This window comes from Lissotriton helveticus, chromosome 12 (assembly GCF_964261635.1).
Source record: "Lissotriton helveticus chromosome 12, aLisHel1.1, whole genome shotgun sequence".
Lineage (NCBI taxonomy): Eukaryota > Metazoa > Chordata > Amphibia > Caudata > Salamandridae > Lissotriton > Lissotriton helveticus.
In genome coordinates, this window is record NC_136073.1 from 836,023,759 (window position 1) to 836,042,481 (window position 18,723).

Sequence of the window (18,723 nt, forward strand, 5' to 3'; positions counted from 1 at the left end):
TCGTCCACCTTTCCGGACGACCAAGTACAATGCGAGAAAGCCATCGGGAATGAGCGAATCGGTTCAGAATGCAATTCGGCAGTCTGACTCGCTTGGAGCCGAATCGTGCAGCTCAATGGGGACGGTTTCCGAATGAGTGAGTACGATGACCGGTTCGGACAGCTGTACCGACTCGGTCTTGACGGGGGGGGGGTACCCACGGGTCAGCCCTTTCCATGCATGCACAGTGTGGGGGCACCACGGGGTGCCTGCCACAGGGTGCACGCTTTTCCCCACCTACCCCTTTTTTCAATGGGAGCCTGTATGACGCTGGGTATACAGGCTCCCATTGAATTCAATGGGAGTCCTACCGAACCGAGTCCGTAAACATACAGACACGTCGTAGTCAGTCGGTGGGACTCCCGGAGTGTGATTTGTACAGAAAGCTTTCTGTAACCGATGCGTCCGAAGGCTTTCCTAACGAGATCCTAATCGGCCCCTAAGTATTCCTTTAAGTGCCAGGGCATATATGGCAGTGTGTGCTTTTTGATACTAATAATATATTTGATTTCAGCCTTTTGTTTAAATTGATACCCAGCAGATTTCCCACTAATAAAGTTATGCAAAAACTATTACAAAACAAGCATATTATCAACAATTAAGCATTAATAAGCCAAAAGGCTAGCTTCCAATGTCAGACCTATTTGCTGTGTCAAAGCTTGCATAGTATTGCTTGTATCACATTGATCCCACTTGCCTTCCTCCGCCCACAATTTCTCCGTCATTAAAAGCAAGATAACATCATTTGCTTAGGCCAAAACAGAACACCACAAATACTCCTGTCAAAAATAATCAAATACTTCGGTATCTGTGGGAAAATATTGTACCTTCAATTAAGATGTCAATAATGTCATTGACATTGAAGCTGAGTTCGTCCACATCTTGTCCAACGTACTGGTACAGGGCTTTACACTTTGGACCCGATGGCTTGGGTACTGGCTTGGGACGTCCTACAGGTGGTAGTGGACGCTGACTTAAGCTTATCTTCCTCTGCCTTCTGCAGAAATTAGAAAAGAGTCAACAATATATTTAAAACAACTTTGAAAATAGCAGGAGAATTGTGTTACAAATGAAATGCAAGACAGAACTACAGCTTCAAAAGACTCTTGCATTTTTAAGAAAGCCTATATGCACAGACTTGTTAACTATGTGAAATGGTGAAAATGGTGCATATTGAAGAAAAGCCTCCATTTTTGTTGCATCTATAATAAAGCCTATATACAGCGATGTCTTTACTTTCTGAAAAAAATATACTGTCAAAACAAATTTGATTATGACAGTAATGTAAAGCTAATTAATCTGTTGTTAACTAATAATACTGTGTCTTCATGAAAAGGTTAAGGCATCAAAACAACACTCATTTCCTACACAAAATTACTATAATCAGCCATTAAAATATTGTGCCAGCAAATTAAATGCATAAAAATAAAGACTTCCTCTCAGTTACAGGCTATACCTCAAACTACGTGTCAGATCGCATATGCAATCCAACCAAAGGACTACTTGAGCCTTAACATTCAACCTAATGGGTAAAACAAATTGACAATGTAACCATTCATAAATTGCCATGGACTTGATAGATATCCCATCCAAGTAATGGATGTCCCTTCTGCTGAAACTTCTCCAAGGTTCTGTACTGTTTATTTTTGGCCATGTTAGATTTAGGGAGCAATTTGAAACTGTTTGGGTTTGCGTGCTGTGGCTGATTTGACATGACATCTTTTACTGTTATGGGTCTCATGGCAACAGCAGTGTCTGCAGTGTAGGAAATTAGGATCTTTATGGCATGGTTGCCCCCACTTATTGCCTGGTGTCAGTGTGTTTAGACTGTAGTATACTTGGATCCTGCTAACCAGGCAGTGGTGGCTGCCTCGGAATGGGGGTGGGGCAGGGGGATGGATAAAAAGATATAATCTGATCTTCACTGCTGCACAGCCATTGGAGCCCATGCAAACTGAGTCTGTAGGTCTGCCATTGCAACCTGCATGAAATGGTACATGCACCTTTCACTCCAGATATACGGTTTACCTTATATCCTGGTCACTGCACTTAAAACCTATGAGTCACCCCTAAGGTAGGCCCTTCAGCCCACGGGCAGGGTGCATGGTTCTAAGTGTGAGGGTGCCCCTGCATGAACAGAGGCACCCCTACAAACCCCGGACTCCATTCTCTGGGCTTTGTAAAGTGCGGGAAAACCATTTTAAGGTATGTAGGGGACATGGGCAAACTCGAAATGTCCAACAATATAATGACTTCACCAAACCTGGTCATGTTTGGTATCAAACATGTTGGAATCATGCACTTACCCTGATTCCAATGTTAGTTGCATGATACCATGTACTGGAGGGGGCTCATCAGGGGACCTGTGTAGCCTTGCAGGGTCTGCATGCAAGCCAGTGCTGCCGCCGACCCCAGACACTGTTCTGCAGTCCTGCTGGTGAGCCTAACTCGGGCAGGGAAAGACAGAAAAAAGGAATTCTTATAGAGGAGAGGTGTAGCCTGAATTAGGTGTCTCTGGGCTAGGGTGGGGGTGCTTCCAAGCGCCACCAGACAGCTTTGAAGGCACATTTGGTGCCCTCCTTGCATAAACAGGTTCAATCCAGTGCAGGAGCCCTTAGCTCCCGCTCTGGTGCGAAACCCCACAAAGGACAGGGGAGTGACCACTCTCCTGTCCATCCCCTCCCCAGGGGAGATGCCCAGAGGTCTAACAGGTGGCCGCTAGATTCTGCCATATTGAAAGCGAGATAAGCAGAGGCCCCTGGAAGCATCTGGCTCGTCATTCCATTAGAGTAGTTTCCTTTACCCCCCTAATGGGAGGGTCACACTAGAATATGTCCAAACCCCTTCCTTGGTTACTTATGGGCTTCCCTGAGGGTGGGACTCTAGATTCATCTGGACAAGGAGTCTGCTGCAAGACTCCTCTACAGAATCCTCCACAAGACTCTTCTGCTTCTGGACACTGGACTGTTGGGTTGGGCCGGACCCAAGACTAGACTGCTTCTGGTAGGAAGGCTGCTATTGCAACTTCTTCTCCGTGCTTTGCACCCATCCTGCAATATCTTTGTCTGTGCACCCTCCAAAGTTACAAGGAATCTGTGTGCATCAAGGACAGCAAGAAGGAATCTCCCTTGGAGTGAAGGAGTCACTCCCCTGCAGCTGCAGGCATCTTTAAGATGACTACCGGCTTGTGGATTTTTCTGTCCCATGGACTCTTCAACGCTCTACCACACAGGTGGTGGTTTGGGACTCTCCCGAGGCATGACCTGTCTTCTGTGCAATTTGGAAGAATGCAATCTTTTGTGGAACCGCTGGAACCAAACCCCTGTGCACCGTGTCTGTTTGTTGTTACCAAGGCTTGTTGGCTTTTCATTCCAGAAGTCTCAGAGCTCCAAGAAGCCCCACCCTCAAGCATCACTCTGTTGCAAAAGCAACGTCCTCACTGCATCTCCTGTGATGTGGGACTCCATCTTTGTTGTGCTGCTGAGGCCGGTGACTAACTGTGCATGCTGCCAGAGGGTCGCTTCCATCAATACCTGCTGGCTCTCCTTCTTGCTGAAGGCTGGCCCTAACTTACCTGTGGTGGGTGAGTTCCCTGGACCTTGCTGGTCCTCCTTTCTGAAACGCTTCCTGCAATGCGTCTTCTGCGTATGTCAAGGCTTGTTGGTGGTCCTGCAGGCCACTGACCCTCCTGCAAATCGTTGACCATTTTGGGACAGCTCGTGGATGACTCCTATGCTCCTACATCCATGCTTGGTCGCCACAACCACAACTCCAAGACCTCCATCCTACCTTGAAGTACCTCAGAGAAGGGTGGACATTGTGCTCCTGCTCCTCCTGGACGACTCCGGGTGGTTTGTACTCTGTCTCCTCTCTCCTCAGGCGCTCCGCATCCGGAATTCATATCTGGGTTCCACAAACCTGGTCCACGGGCCACAGTAGCAGCTGGACATGCAAAGATCCCCATTGACTTCAAGGGGCAGTTCCGACACCACATCACACCTATGCAGCTGGGCTCCCTGGTGTAGCTAACATGCTTCTTTGGGTATCCATGGATGGTGGTGCTCTCCAACCTCCTTGGTTCCAAAAGGGTTCCACGAGGTCCTCTGGGAAGGGTCCTGAATCCGGAAAATCCTAACTGCGACTTCCCCATGTTATTCTATGGACACTGACTGGGGTATCGCCTCTGCACCCAGACGCCTAGGAACTCTTGTTAATTACCTTTGATGGTTCCTTACTTCCCCTGGCCTACAGATCCTTCGGTGGTAGTCTTGGTTAGGTACCCTTTTCACATTCCACTTACTTAATATATATCTCCCCCCCCCCCCCTCGGCCCATGTGTTTTTATGTGTTTACTTACCTGTTTTCCTGATGTTTTTATTGTGTATGCATATCTCCGGGTAGGAGATGTACCAAAGTGGTTTGTGATTTCTGTTGTAATAAATATAGTACTTACTTTTCTAACACTATTGTGGTTCTTTTCGGTGTGACTCTCATTGACTTGTGTGGTAAATGTACCCGCTTTACACCGTCCTGGATAAGCCGTAGCATCTCTCCATAGCTACCCCTTGAGAGATTAGGTTATCATGGACCCCGTACACTATCACTAAGGGTTGCCTGGGCTCAGTGCAGGGTGTATCATCAGTAAGTGTACACCATATGCTGAGCCAGCCTCCTACATGAGGTGTGATGGAGAATAGGCCAGAGGAGTTTGTTTTCAAATTGCATGTAAAACTAGGGTCAAAACTTCATAGGTGGAGTCCTGCTACTTGGGTCTATGTTTACTTGAAAGGAAAATGGCTGGAATTCCTCTCTAAAATAGTTTCTGTTGTATTTAGCCAACGGTTCATAAATAGAAATTTTAAAAGACACCTAGGGATGATGTCAATAAAAGTGGAGTGACACACAATTCTGAAAGGAACTTTGTGTATCATAAGTGTACTTTAAGGATGATTTTGAAGTATAGTAATACATTAAGCTAACTTCTCATGAAAGAGGTTCATATCCAGTGTTGTATGAGCACAGTAAGAAGCTACTTTGGACACACCTTAAACTGTAAAGTGAGTTTCTCCAGTATTGGATCTTTCATAGATTCACATGCTTTAATCATTCCCTGTCGTCAAAGTGGGAGTCACACAATACCATAGTAAAGCAGTATGTATCAGTATCATAGGCTAGAATGGCAATGAAAAGTCAGTTTAATAGTCAATTGATGTTCTTTTTTAAAAAAGGGCCAAACTTGAACTATTACCAATCAGGTGACAGCACCCTCCAGAACACTCCCTGCAGACGCTGAGTCCCTCAGATTTTGTACCTCACGTTGTGTGAAGGGAGTATCCTTGAGCTCTGCTCAGTGTTTTTTTCTTTAGAATAGCAGATTTATCTACAGCTACTATGTCTGATACTTCTAGGAAAGGCCTCTTCAGATCCTGCAAAACCTGTGGAAAGAAAAGGCTACATGTGGACGATCCACATTAGGACTGTCTTTACTGCCTCTTACCTCCACATCAGGTAAAGGAGTGCAAATGTTTTCCTCTTTACTGCCTCTACCCTCAACATCATGTAAAGGAGTGCAAAATGTTTCCTTGAAGACCTTAAAGGACAGAGAGGGGAGGCTACTTCTGTGGCTACAGAAATCCACCACTTCTGAGGAAGACAGTGATACATCTGTGAGAGCCATCAAAAGGTGAAGATCATATGACCAAGGGACATCTGAGGAGGGCCGGAAGGTCTTAAAAAACTCACCATATAGACCCTCTGAGAAAGAAGGAAAACAAATTCATCTCCACAGAGGAGGCCTCCTCACAGTCCGGTACTCCATCTATAAAAACAGGGAAAAGGGCGCATTCTTCCTCCTCAGAACCGTCGACATTGAGGCGTAAAAATCCTCTCCCAGCCCCCACGACTTCATCGGCGACGCCAGTATCGATGATGGCCACCAGCGTGCTGTCCACCAGAACATCGTTGGTGAGGACGACAACAACAGCCGTTGAGGCACCCATTTAATCGACGACAGTGCTGTCATCGAAGGCACCATCGACGTCAGCTTTAATATCGAAGACACCGTAGACGATGACACTGTCAACGGCGACACCGTCATCGATGATGACGACGACGGCGGCATCAGAATTCCTACAGTTCACCCTGAAATTTGCCTTGACGACGACATCATCAGCGGCATCATCGATAGGACTGTCGGCGACGAAAATAACAAAGATCACCAAAACAGCTTGAAGACCTGAGTTGACATCTCCTAGTAGGGTCTCACCTCTTTTCCTAAGTCACCTCTTAGACACAGAGGAATTGGATGACAACCTTTTGGGGCATATCACAGCCCATCAGAGCTCCAGGTCAAATACCAGGAGGACGATGAAGACGAAGAGAACGAACATTATTATTACCATCAATATTATGCCCCTCCCAAGAGGCATTATGAACATAATCACTACCATCCTCATCGGCAACCCAGGTATGAAGTGCAGATGTCCATGTTTCTGGTTCACAATCTGCCGGCCATGAGGCAAGATTGCAGGAAGAGGTTGCCTGACCCTCCACAGGAGCAGCCAATAGTACCACCTCAACCTACTTCTCCAACTACGCCAAGGCACATTCCTCCACCTATAAAGCCTAGGATGACACCTGCGTCCTATATAGCAGCGCCATCAAGAGAAGATCCAACATCTTCTGAGGATGAAATGGAGGAAGGTGAGCTCTCTGAACCACAACCATCACAGATTGAATGGGACAACTACCTTGTCTCCCACTTTGTCTCCTCCACTGTCACATCCTTCAGATTCTCCCCCAGAGGGCATTGGGGGTTTTCATAACCTAATGGATTGGGCTACAACACGATTTCATCTCCCAACCTTTGTTAAACAGTCAGACTGTTTTCTCTGTGACTTCAAAGAAGTAGCAAGGACTATATCTGGGAGGGGGGGAATTAAGATAATGAGAAACCTGGCTACAGTGGCCGCAGTACCACCCTACATGGACAAAAAGTATAAAGCTACTGAGGACTCTGGCAGCAGGCGCAGGGAGGCCTCAGTAGCACACAGAAGATGGAGGCCCACAGTACACAGGATGCAGGCAGGACGTTGTCCTTAGTGCTGTGTATTGCTGGAGGTTGTGGCTTCTTGGAGCTCAAAGATCTTTGGTGAGGAGAGTCAACAAGTCTTGGCAGCGACAACCAGACGTGGTTACAAGGATACAGATCAAGTGAGCTGGAGAGGGAGTGCAGTCTTCTAAGTTGTTGGGAAGACTGGTCAGGCCTCTGGAGAGCCAACAAACCACCACCTGTGTTGCAGAGCCGGGAGGTGTCCATGGGACAGCAGGATCAGCAAACCGGTCGTCTACGTTGAGGTGCCTGCAGATGCAGGGAAGTGATTACTTCACCCCAAGGGAGATTCCTTCTTGCTTGGATGCATTCAGAGTCCTTCCTGACTCAGAGGATGCACAGCCACGGAGTTGCCGAAATTTAGAGGAGCACGGAGGTGACGTTGCAGCAGGAATCTTCCCACCTGAGCAGTTTTTTCTTTGGTACTGGCTCGATCCAGCAGCAGAGTTCCAGTGTCCATCAGCAGAAGAGTCTTTATACGGTCTTTAGAAAACAGGCAATCGGTTCTTGAAGATGGAGTCTGGACTAATCTAAGAACCTACCTTCAGGGGAGCCCTTAAGTAACCCTAAAAGGGGTAAGATGTCTTCTGCAGTGACTCGCCTATCAGGGGATGTCAGGTAAGCTACTCAGCTGGCACACCCAGGCAGATGCTCCCAGGGACCAAGATTTAAGATGGCAGAATCAAGTGCCACCTTGAAGAGCTCTGGGCACCTCCATAGGGAGGAGCTGGACAGGGGGTGGGCACTACCCTGTCCTTTGTGTAGTTTCACACCAGTGCGGGAGCCAAGACCCCCTGAACTGGGCCAAACTGGTTTATGCAAGGAGGGCACCAAATGTGCCCCTCAATGCAGTCTGGTAGCGCTTAGAAGTGCCCCCACCCTACCTAATTCTAAAGGAGAGGTGGTCACACCTCTCCTTTGCTGGAGAATCTTTGTTCAGAGTCCCTCTGCCAGAACTAAGCTCATTAGTAGGTGGGCACAACACTGTCTGAAGCCTGCAGCAGACCGGCAGACCCTGTAAGGCAACACAGGTAGATAGTGGGAGCTCCTCTAAGGAGTCCCCAGTACATGGTATCAGGCAATTAACACTGAAATCCATGTAGTTGCATGATTCCAACATGTTTGGTACCAAACATGACCAGTTTCGGGGTAGCCCTTATATAGCTGGACATCTCGACTTGCCACTGTCCATTTCATACCTTAAAATGGCTGGCGCACATGTAAAGCCCAGAGAATAAAGTCCAGGGTTTGTAGGGGTACCTCTGCTCGTGCAAGGGTACCCACATACTTAGAACCGTGCACCCTGCCCTTGGACTGAAGGGCCTACCTTAGGGGTGACTTATAGGTTTAAAGTGCAGTGACCGGGATATAAGGGAAACATTATATCTAGTGTGAAAGGTGCAGGTACCATTTCATGTAGACTGAGATAGCAGTTCCGCAGGCACTGTTTGCACTGTTTGGTGGCACAATACATGCTGCTGCCCATGGGAGACTCCTGGTGTACCAATGCCCTGGGTACCTCAGTACCTTATACTAGGGATTTACAATGGTACCCCAGTATACCAACTGGGGTGTAAAAAGTACTTACCATCAAATTTAGAGGAGTGAGCACTGCCACTGGGGTCCTGGGTACCAGGATCCCAGTGAACTACAGTCCAAACACACTGACACCAGGCAGAAAGTTGGGGTATCTATGCCAGAAAGTTCATACTTTCCTATAATGTGAATCTATGCAAGATCCAATACTGGAGAAGAAAATAAGTTACATACCTGTAACTGCAGTTCTCTGTTATTGTTATCTTTCCTATATTCACATGAGACTCACCCTCCTCCACTGAGAGGCTCCCCTTATAACTCAGGATTATTTATCCCCACTTGTGCTTGAAAATCTGAGGGACTCAGCCTCTCTTGGGAGTGTTTTAGAGGGTGCTTTAGCCTGATTAGTTATAGTACAAGTTTGGTCCTTTTTTAAAAGGAACATAGATATACTATTAAACGTACTTTTCATTGCCGTTCCAGCCCATGATACTGATACATACTGCTTTACTATGGTACCGTGGGCCTCCCACTTTGATGACAGGGAATGATTCAAGCATGTGAATACATGAAAGATACCAATACTGGAGAACTGCAGTTACAGGTAAGTAACTTATTTTCTCTGGAATGGGATTTCCATTGATAGTCATAAGCACTGAATAGTCCCACCCAAGTGCAGGGACTCCGGAGCACTTTTTCACAATATATCTTCGCCTTTCTTCAGTAAGGCCTGCAGAGTCACTTAAGAAAGAGAAGATTATCCAGCCTATAGGAATAGGCTACAATGGCCCAAGCCTTTATCTTGTACTTAAAAAAGGGGCCAGGAGAAAGGTATATTTGTATAATTGCGTGACGTTTTTATATAACAGTATAGATCTCTTTTACAAACCTCTTTTTTGATAGAGTATAGAGATGAAGGAGAGCAGGACAGTTTAGCTCCATAGGCTGTCATTATGAGTTAAAAATAGAGGCTCCTGCTGACAGCACCCTGGAGGATTGAGCTCTGCCAATTTTGGCTTTTTTTCCAAAATATTTTCAAATGAATCTTGCTGACAACGACATCACTTTTGACAGAAAAAATACATTCTCTGTTTGACAAATGCACAGCCTGTAGGAGACGAAAGGCTAAAACAGACCCTCATGAGGCTTGTATTATCTTCCACCCGGAGATTCATGGTTCCAAGTCTTGTAACCAATGCAGGAACTTCTCAAGACGCACCATGAAAGACAGGGAGAAAGTTAGCCTCCATGGCACTTAGTAGCAAAGAAGACAACCAATGCAGTCTGACAGTAGGACCTAAGGGCGAGGAGAGGGCCAGTCCTCAACCAGGGCTCTGTCATCTGTCTCTGGAGGGCGTTTCAGGAAGAAGACTGCAGAAAAACGACATTGGTCTCTGTCGACGTCGAAAGAATGATGTTGAGGAGAGGTCCATACCAACGTGGAGGCGCCGTCGACGGACAAGCAGGTCAACGTTGAGGCGTCTAGAAAGATTGACATGGAGAACTCTTTCAACCTCATCAAGGCTACAGGAGGCAAGGAAAAATTGGAGACATATTTTTCATCTCCAAATTTGGAGTATTCCAGAACATACTCCCCTTCTTCAAGGGTCGAACTACGTTCTCCTCCACCAGTGCCATCTCTTCCTTCTCCTCACCTCCTCCTCCCCTACTCCCGACTGCTCCGCCACCACCTCCTCCAACACCTCCAGTGCCTCCTACACTGGCACCAGTCACTGCCACTCCGAGGCCCAGATCTCGTTCCAGATCACGCCATCATTCAAGCTGCCACCGCCATAGCCCAAGGTGCTCATCTCCATCTTCCAGGCACTACCGACAATGCCACTATTCCAACGGTCTTCGTCTTGACATAATACCACAGATACATCGTCCACTTCTACAGGGCAATACTTTCCAACACTTTAAGATTCCCCTCCTCAACGAAATCACCAGTGGATGATATCACCAAATTCTAAGAGGTCTTGGTGAGGGGAGCTGCAAAACTAATTTTTGCTATGTCGACTCCAACTCCTGCAACATCAGTAGTTTTTGAGACACTTCAACACAGGTCAGCATCAAGACCATTGCTGCCAATAGAGCCAGGTCTCCTAGAACAACTATGGATCTCTTCCTAACTCCAGCCTCAGTTAAATTAGACCCATCGAGGCTTCAAAAGAAATATCGCCCTCTGGAACAAGTTCCTCCTTTCCTCCGTACGGGCCCATCTCTTGACTCAGTTATTGTGGTAGCCGCAAAAAGTACTATGCCACTACTCACACTTCTACAGCACCTAACGTTTGCAGCACTGCAGCAATCACAATTAAAGCGGCTAGTGCAACAGCACTTCTCGGCAGGCATGACAGGGCATTATGGGAATGCATGCAGCAGTTCGCTGAACATCTCCCCAGAGATAAAAGGGAAGACTTCATGCAAATCCTAAAAGAACGATTAATGGTTTCCAGCCAAATCATTAGTAAGTGCTACAGCAGACTCTTCCCTATTACCGGCACATGAGTACTGCCACGGCTTTGCCCTGAGAAGACATTTTTGGATCCGCCTCACATCTCTCAAGCCAGAGTCACAACAGAGGATATTGAATCTCCAATTCTCTGGTATTACCCTCTTTGGAAGCCACACGGATGATGAGATGGCATGAATGAAAGCAGAAATAGAGACTCTGAAGGCAGTCGGCTTAGAAGGACCCAGAGAGCAGAGGAAATCTTTTAGGTCCTACCAGTGCCATTTCTATTCTCAGAGGGTTCAAAGCTCTCAGTGGTATCAGGGGCATCAACAACAGCGACAGCACCAAGAACCTTATGGGCCATACCAAGGAAAGCAGACAAGGGAAAGATCCAACCAGCAGCCTGCACAAGGAGGCAAAGAACAATCAGAATCAAAACACTGAATTACTACTTCTGTCTCTTCTGTTACCCATTCAGGTGTGGGGAGCAAAATGGATATTGTCTGGGATTCATCATTCATACACCGTTTATACCTCCGAAGCCGTCCAATATCCAATTCCCGTTGCTATGATCAGTAGTCAACATCCTCTTACAAAAGCAGGCGGCGGAGGTTTGTAGTGGGGCAGGACCATTACCAGTACCAAGGACTTCCATTTGGCCTGAAGTCAGCACCCATAACATTCCCCAAGTGCATGGCAGTAGTTATTGCCCATCTAAGGAAGCACAGAATATTTGTCAGTTGCTGCCCATCTCAGGAAGCACAGCATATTAGTCTACCCATACCTAGATGATTGGCTAATCAAGGTGTTAACGTCTCAGGAAGTACAGCTTAATTACAAATGGACTTGCAATCTCCTCCAATGGTTAGGGCTTCATGTCAACCTTAGCAAGTCAAGGCCTATCCCAGCCCAAACCTTACATTACCTAGGAGCCTCCATCGACACAATACAGGCAAGAATTTGTCTTTCAGGGGAGAGACTTTTATCGATCCTTCAGAAGTTTTACTCTCTAATGAAAGCTTTTCATCCAACGGTGAGAACAGTATCATCTCTTCTTGGCTCAGTGCCCTCCTGCATCTTGCTCACACTGAATGCTGATCTCCACATGCAACCTCTCTAAGGAATATCTCAAAGACTAGTGGAACTAACTGGCAGGCAGTTGGAAAGACAGGATAAACGATCCCTTCATGCAAAGCTGTCCCTGAAATAGTGGTGCTCCTTAGCCAACCTGATTCGAAGTATGCCATTTCATCAGGAGGTTCCTCCTCACACAATAGGGACGGATACATCACTACTGAGATGGGGAGCCCACATGGAGCTCCTCCAAATTCAGGGGAAGTGGTCAGAGTGAGAGATTACATATCATATATCTCTCCTCGAACTACGTGCAGTCCATCTGGCACTAAAGAGGTATTTCCCATCATTCAGATCTCAGTCTCTGCTCGTTCAGACGGACAATACAACCACCATGCACTACCTCAATAAGCAGGGAGGACGAGTTCCAGACCCTTGTCACACGAGGCCCAAACAATCTGAAAACTGCTTATAGCCAGGGGCCTGATGATCACGGCAGCCCACCTTCCAGGTGTCCAGAATGCTCCGACTGACTCAGCAGATTTCTGTAAGAATACCACAAGTGGGTTTTACACTACGACATTGTACAAAACATCTTTTCAACTATGGGGTACTCCAGCCATCGACTTGTTCGCCACTGCAGAAAACAAAAAATGTCGTAGCTTCGCCTTCAGGTACTTCCAGCAAGGGACATTTGGGAATGCCCTATCGATCGACTGGTCTGGCAAATTTCTTTATGCCTTTCCTCCAATTCCCCTGATCAGTCCTCATCAAGCTGTCCCACTCAAGAGCCCAGATGATCCTAATAGCTCCAGAGTGGCCACGTCAATGGGCGTTCCTGGACCTTCTTCACTGGTCAGAGGGTCTACATCTCAAACTGCCATGCAGATCATACCTGCTAACGAAGTTCGGAGGCCAGAAGGTCCACCCCAAATCTCTCCTCCTTGAATTTAGCTGCATGGCTCCTGAGCTAGTGCAGTAAGGATACTTGAATCTGCCACAAGACTGCATGGACATCCTCAAAGAGACTAAATGGCCTTCAAATGTTCCACATATGCCTTCAAATGGAAAAGATTTTGCATTTGGTGTTCCTCTAAGAATGCGGACCCTACAACTTTACAGGAAGATGTAATTCTTCCATATTTACTACATTTGGCAAAAATTGTTTGGCAATTCTCTTCTACAAAGGTTCACTTGGCAGCTCTTACTGTCTACAGAAAATGTCCTTCTCAAACCTCTTTTCAAAATGCCTGTGATCAAGGATTTTCTAGAAGGGTTGAGGCATCCTTCCTCCCTGGGAACTCAATGTAATCTTTTCATGGCTTACGCAGGACCCTTTCAAGCCCATTTGCAAGGCATTTGTACAACATCTGCCATGGAAAATCGCCTTCCTTGTGGCGATCACATCAGCTCGCAGGGTTAGCAAGATCCAAGCATTATGCTCTCATGAACCATAAACAGATTTTCACTCTAGCAAAGTGGTTATGAGAACTCACTCGAAGCTCCTCCCTAAGGTTATTTCGGATTTCCATGCTAATCAGACAATCTCATTACCAACATTCTTTCTGACTCCCTCTATTCCAGCTGAAAGATCTCTTCATTCTCTAGATGTGAGAAGAGTCATGATAAGACACATTGACATGCGCAGATTAAACCAATTGTTTATCAACTGATCCCGTCTGTGCAGGATTAGCCACCTAAATCCATTTCCCAATGGATAGTTTCCTATAGCTTATTGTTCCATCAAAATGCGCACAAGACACTATCAGCTAAACCAAAAGCGCACTCCACTAGAGATAAAATGGCCAGTGCTACTTTTTTCAGGAATATCGCTATACCAGATATTTGCAAAGCAGCCACGTGGAAATCGGTTCACACATTTACCAATTTTATAACATTTACCATTACTGCCTGGACTTTGATGCTAGAGCAGAAGCTCAAGTAGGATAGGTCTCCCTCAGAAATGGCTTCTTTAGTTCACCCTCTGTCCTCTCCACCGCTCCTAGTATGAATGGGCTTGCTACTCTCTTCAGTGCTTATCACTATCAATGGAAATCCCCTACGAGAAAAGGAATAGTTTCTTATCTGTAAATCAAGTTCTCTTGTAGGGGACTTTCCATTATAGTCATAAGCAACCCTCCCTCCTCCCCGTTGCAGTGGACAGAGGTAACAATGGGACCTAAATATTATCATGCATCACCTCAAAATTAATTGAAGGAACTGCCACCTACTGAGCATGATGACATACTGTTGGTCCCTGGGTTCTTAAATTCACAGCCTTTATTTGTAGCTCGTATAATGATAACCTAAGGGGCTACACTGTCCTGCTCTCCTTCATCTCTATATTCTATGAAAAAGGGCTTTGTGAAAGAGATTTATGCTGGTTTATAAAAAACATCATGACATTTTACACATATACATTTCTCCTGGCCCCTTTTTTCAAGTACGAGATTAGGATTTGGCCATTGTAGCCTATTCCTATAGGCTGCATAATCTTTTTTTTTCTTAAGTGACTCTGCAGGCCTTCCTGAAGAAAGACAAACATCCACACTTAATAAAATATATTCTGAAAAAGTGCTCAGGTGTTCCCTCATGTGGGCGGGACTAATCACTGCTTATGACTATAATGGAAATTTCCCTAAGAGAGAACTGGAGTTACAGGTACGTAACTATCCTTCTCATCCGTTTTGTATTAAATAACATATTCCCAGGCAAGAAGGCCATGTAAAAATTTGCACTTAGTGTAGCAGGACACATGAACACTTTAATTAGTGCTTTGATATGTTAGGATTTCAGATGACCGAGATACAGGTCCCAGTGGGATTTAAAAGGTGTGTGTTAAATCGGCGGAATCAGTATGTTTCACGTTGGGACTAACACCTGCTTAAAGGAGTCACAAATCTCCATTTGAAACTATGAGGGAAACTGAGGAATTACCATCCAATGGACCACAAATGACCAATTATTCATGTTATTTCTCATTTCTCAAGAGAAAGCTCAGAGTTCCATCTGTAATCCTCTTTAGGTCTGCCTCTAGGATTGGACAGTACTCTCCCAATATCAATAACTTGGTGAGAGGGGTGACTTGGAGTTAACTCAGATGGCACTGAGTACCTGGCACAGAAGCCCTCAGTTTGGTAATGTTTGTCTTGTTTATACAAACTGATGTAAACAGACTCATTTCAGTTAGGCAATGAAACAGTGTTGAGAGAGTGTGTGCACTGCTGAAGTAGACAACACACATAACAGGCTTGGGAACAAGACCTGCTCAATTCTAGCAAAGGGATTTTAACTCATTGTAACATCTGCTTTACACACGGGAGTGCACCTTCTTCACATAAACAATTGAGGAAAGACTATTGGAATACAGCAGCTTGTGGAATTAGGTCTTGGAGAAATCATGTGTCTTTAGATGTACAAATTAATAATCATGCTGGCAGATAGTATTTGCACAGGTTAAAAGAAAGTATAACCCTAACAGAAGGTTGTAGTCCACAAACCATACCAACAAGTAAAATTGATTGAGCAGCAATGTTGTTTCCTGAAGGAGATGCCTTTAATAAGGAATTTGCACTGTTTGTTTACATGGACTAAGTGCAGATATCTAGCATAATATTATTTTGTGTGAATTTATATTTTTGAGTCGTTGTAACAATAAGCCTGATGCATGGTGTTAGTGGTTTGGTTTGTACTGCAGAATATAAATATGTAGATTTCCTGAAATACTTTTGTGAAATGAAGGGTTTACATATGTTAGGGCTACTTGCCAGATTACTCCTTGTCCTCCAAGCAAGCAATCTTAAAATCGTAGGCTATGCTTTTACAAACTATTTTAATTTGGTAACGTGGCACTTTAGTTAAAATGATTCAGTGAGCGTAGACCACAATTCTCTATATTTGGCACTTGAGTAGACTTCTATGCAGTGTCTTGAGTGACATCTGATGATACTAGCATGTACTGATGGCAATATCTGTATGTTTATGCTTCTACACCTTACCCTGTGCGTCTTGGAAGATCAATAAATATGCTAAGTACCTTCAAAAGCCAGAAGTACATGGAAAATTGACTTCCGTGATAGGTGTGTCTGTTAGAGGAAACTACTGATATGCTACCATACAGTACTTAGAGAAGCCCTGCGCTGCAGTATTAGGAAGCACATGTTCTTGCAGTCACACATAGTGCCACTCATGTTCAAAACCATTGTCATGCTTACCCAGCAACACCCTGGTCAGGGACATTGAGAAATTCCATGTTATTTTCAGAGGGCGGCCGTGCCCTGCTTTTCCGTGCAGACCCTTGCCTTGGCAGAGCAGTAGCAGCAGGCGGCATACGGTTCACCTTCTGGGCTGTAGAGTATGTTGGCACTCGTTGTTTGTTGCTGTTACCGGGAATATGGGGAGTCCCATTTCTGTGAGCACCTACATGAGAATAAAGTAAAAATGTCTCCATTGGCAGTGACAATAATTTGTTTCTATTCTCAATTGAGATAGTTTACTCAAAAGATGAGGTGATAGCAAGACCAAGGTGTTTAAATAACTGGTGCCAAAATCTATTCCCTTTATTCCTACATGTTCTCCTGACAGCGGGGAAGATTCAAACTAACAGATTCATCCACATTTCCAGTTATTTAAACGCAAACGTATGTCTCCAGGCATGAATCTGCCAGGAATGTCAGAGGCCAAAGTGCATACAGGGTCTACTCGGCCCCAACTATGGCCAGTTGCCACTGGTGCTCTGGGGCTCCTCCTACTATGGCTCTGCAAACTGGTCAAAGTAGCACCTTCCTCAATGTGAGAAGTTGGCCTGATGTGCAGTGCTCACTATTCTAGTGATCACTATATATCAGTCCAAACAACCCTTATTGATGATTGGTTGTAAGTCAACCTTATAGACCAGCTATCCTAGTAGCATGGATACGAGCAGTCTAAGGCTAAGACTCTAGAGGGCGTGTTAAGCCAGCTGTTTTACCATCACATTACCCCTTGAACACCCAGTGAAAGGACACCACACAAGTGTTATGAAAATAAACAGTGTATTTATTAGAATCACAACAACCCTGTACTCTTTATGAGGACAGGGTGCTAGGCACACAACAAAACTCTTACGAAAATACTTAAGTTAGCACGTTATACACAAATGCCCGAGGGGCACGAAAAACCATATACTTTAAAAGTGGAATGCGAAATTACTAGCAGGTAAGTACAGTACTAATAGGCTTTGGAATCGCTAGGACTTGACTAGGGAATCGTTAGATTACTTCTAGGAGGCCTAGGGGACTCGGGTGCAGAGTGTGCACTCTCACGCGGGATGCGGGACAAAGTCTATGGAAGCTAGTAACGCTAAGGTTAGTGTTCACGGGCGAACCCGACCTGGTAGGAAGAAAACGACAGTGGATCCTGACCCTAGGATAGTGAGGCTATGCTGGGACACCGAAGTGCCGAAGTTACCTAGCCCAGGGGCTGCAGCTGCATGGGTCTCAAAAGACGTCGGGAATCCTCGTTGCCGGACCAGGAGCCTGGAAGAAAGATGCTGGCAGGCGACCAGTGAAGATAGTTTGAGTTGATCCAAGCCTGGATCTGGAAGATGGATGACACCTGAAAGCAGAGGGGACCAAGTTCGTGACTACTAGCCAGTAGTCAGTGGGCACCAGGAGGGCACCGGATGGTAGTCACCTCGACTAGGTGAGTGGGCGACGCTGGCTCTGCAGATCTCACGGACCAGGAGGCGTTGTCGGCGACCAGGATGGAGAGGCGAGCTGTCCCACGATGGATGAAGCTGTCGGCGTCGAAGTTACCCAGGATTGGGCAACAAGCCTTGGCTAATTCAAGCCCACGCGGTGGACTCAAAATGGCGTCTTGAGTGGACCAGGAGGGTCCGGGGTGCTCCTCTTCGGAAAGGGAGCAAGGGCCAGTCTGGAGCAACCAGACCAGCAGCAGTGATGTCGTCGGGCGTCGTTCAGAAGGCCACAAGCCAGCGGGCTAGTAGCCAAACAACGCGGTGAGCAGCAAAAAGCAGAAGGGCCCAACGCAGATCGTGGAGATGCTGGGAGGCTGCACTTCGGTGCTGGAGCTGCTCAGGGTCGGGGCTTCTCGGACCCCAAAGCACTCACCAGGAAATTACTCGGCGGGCTTGCTGTGCAGAAGTCGTGCAGTCTTGAAGATGGCCGGTCCCTCGAGGTCTCGTCGCACCCACGGTTCTCAGCTGGGCTGTAGAGGTGGGTAGAGGTCAGAGGTGCCAGGGAAGCCGGTTCTCGTCGAGCTGGGCAGTCGGATTCCGGAGGAAGGACTTGCAGCAGACCGCAGTGTTCTTTAGATGGTGCCTGCGGATGCAGGGTGACTACTCCTTAGTCACAAGGGAGAAATCTTAGGAAGAAGTCTTGAGTTCCTTTCGTGGAAAGTAGTTTCAGGATTCAAAGATGATCTGATTTGGAAGGGGGCCAGTTCCTACCTTTATCCTGTAAAAAGGGGCTGGCACGCGACTAAGTCCTGCCCTAGGGGTGGGACT

General features: G+C 46.2%; 1 protein-coding gene across 1 annotated transcript in view; it reads right to left on the reverse strand.

The window, feature by feature from the left end:
- Nucleotides 1-18,723, reverse strand: part of MYO1F (myosin IF) — a 241,558-nt gene that overhangs the window by 11,085 nt on the left and 211,750 nt on the right. Inside the window, exons 26-27 of the mRNA XM_078670110.1 lie at nt 16,433-16,637; nt 867-1,036 (exon numbers count right to left, since the gene is read on the reverse strand). Of these exons, the coding sequence (XP_078526236.1) occupies nt 867-1,036; nt 16,433-16,637 (375 nt within the window). The remainder of the gene's footprint in view (nt 1-866; nt 1,037-16,432; nt 16,638-18,723) is intronic.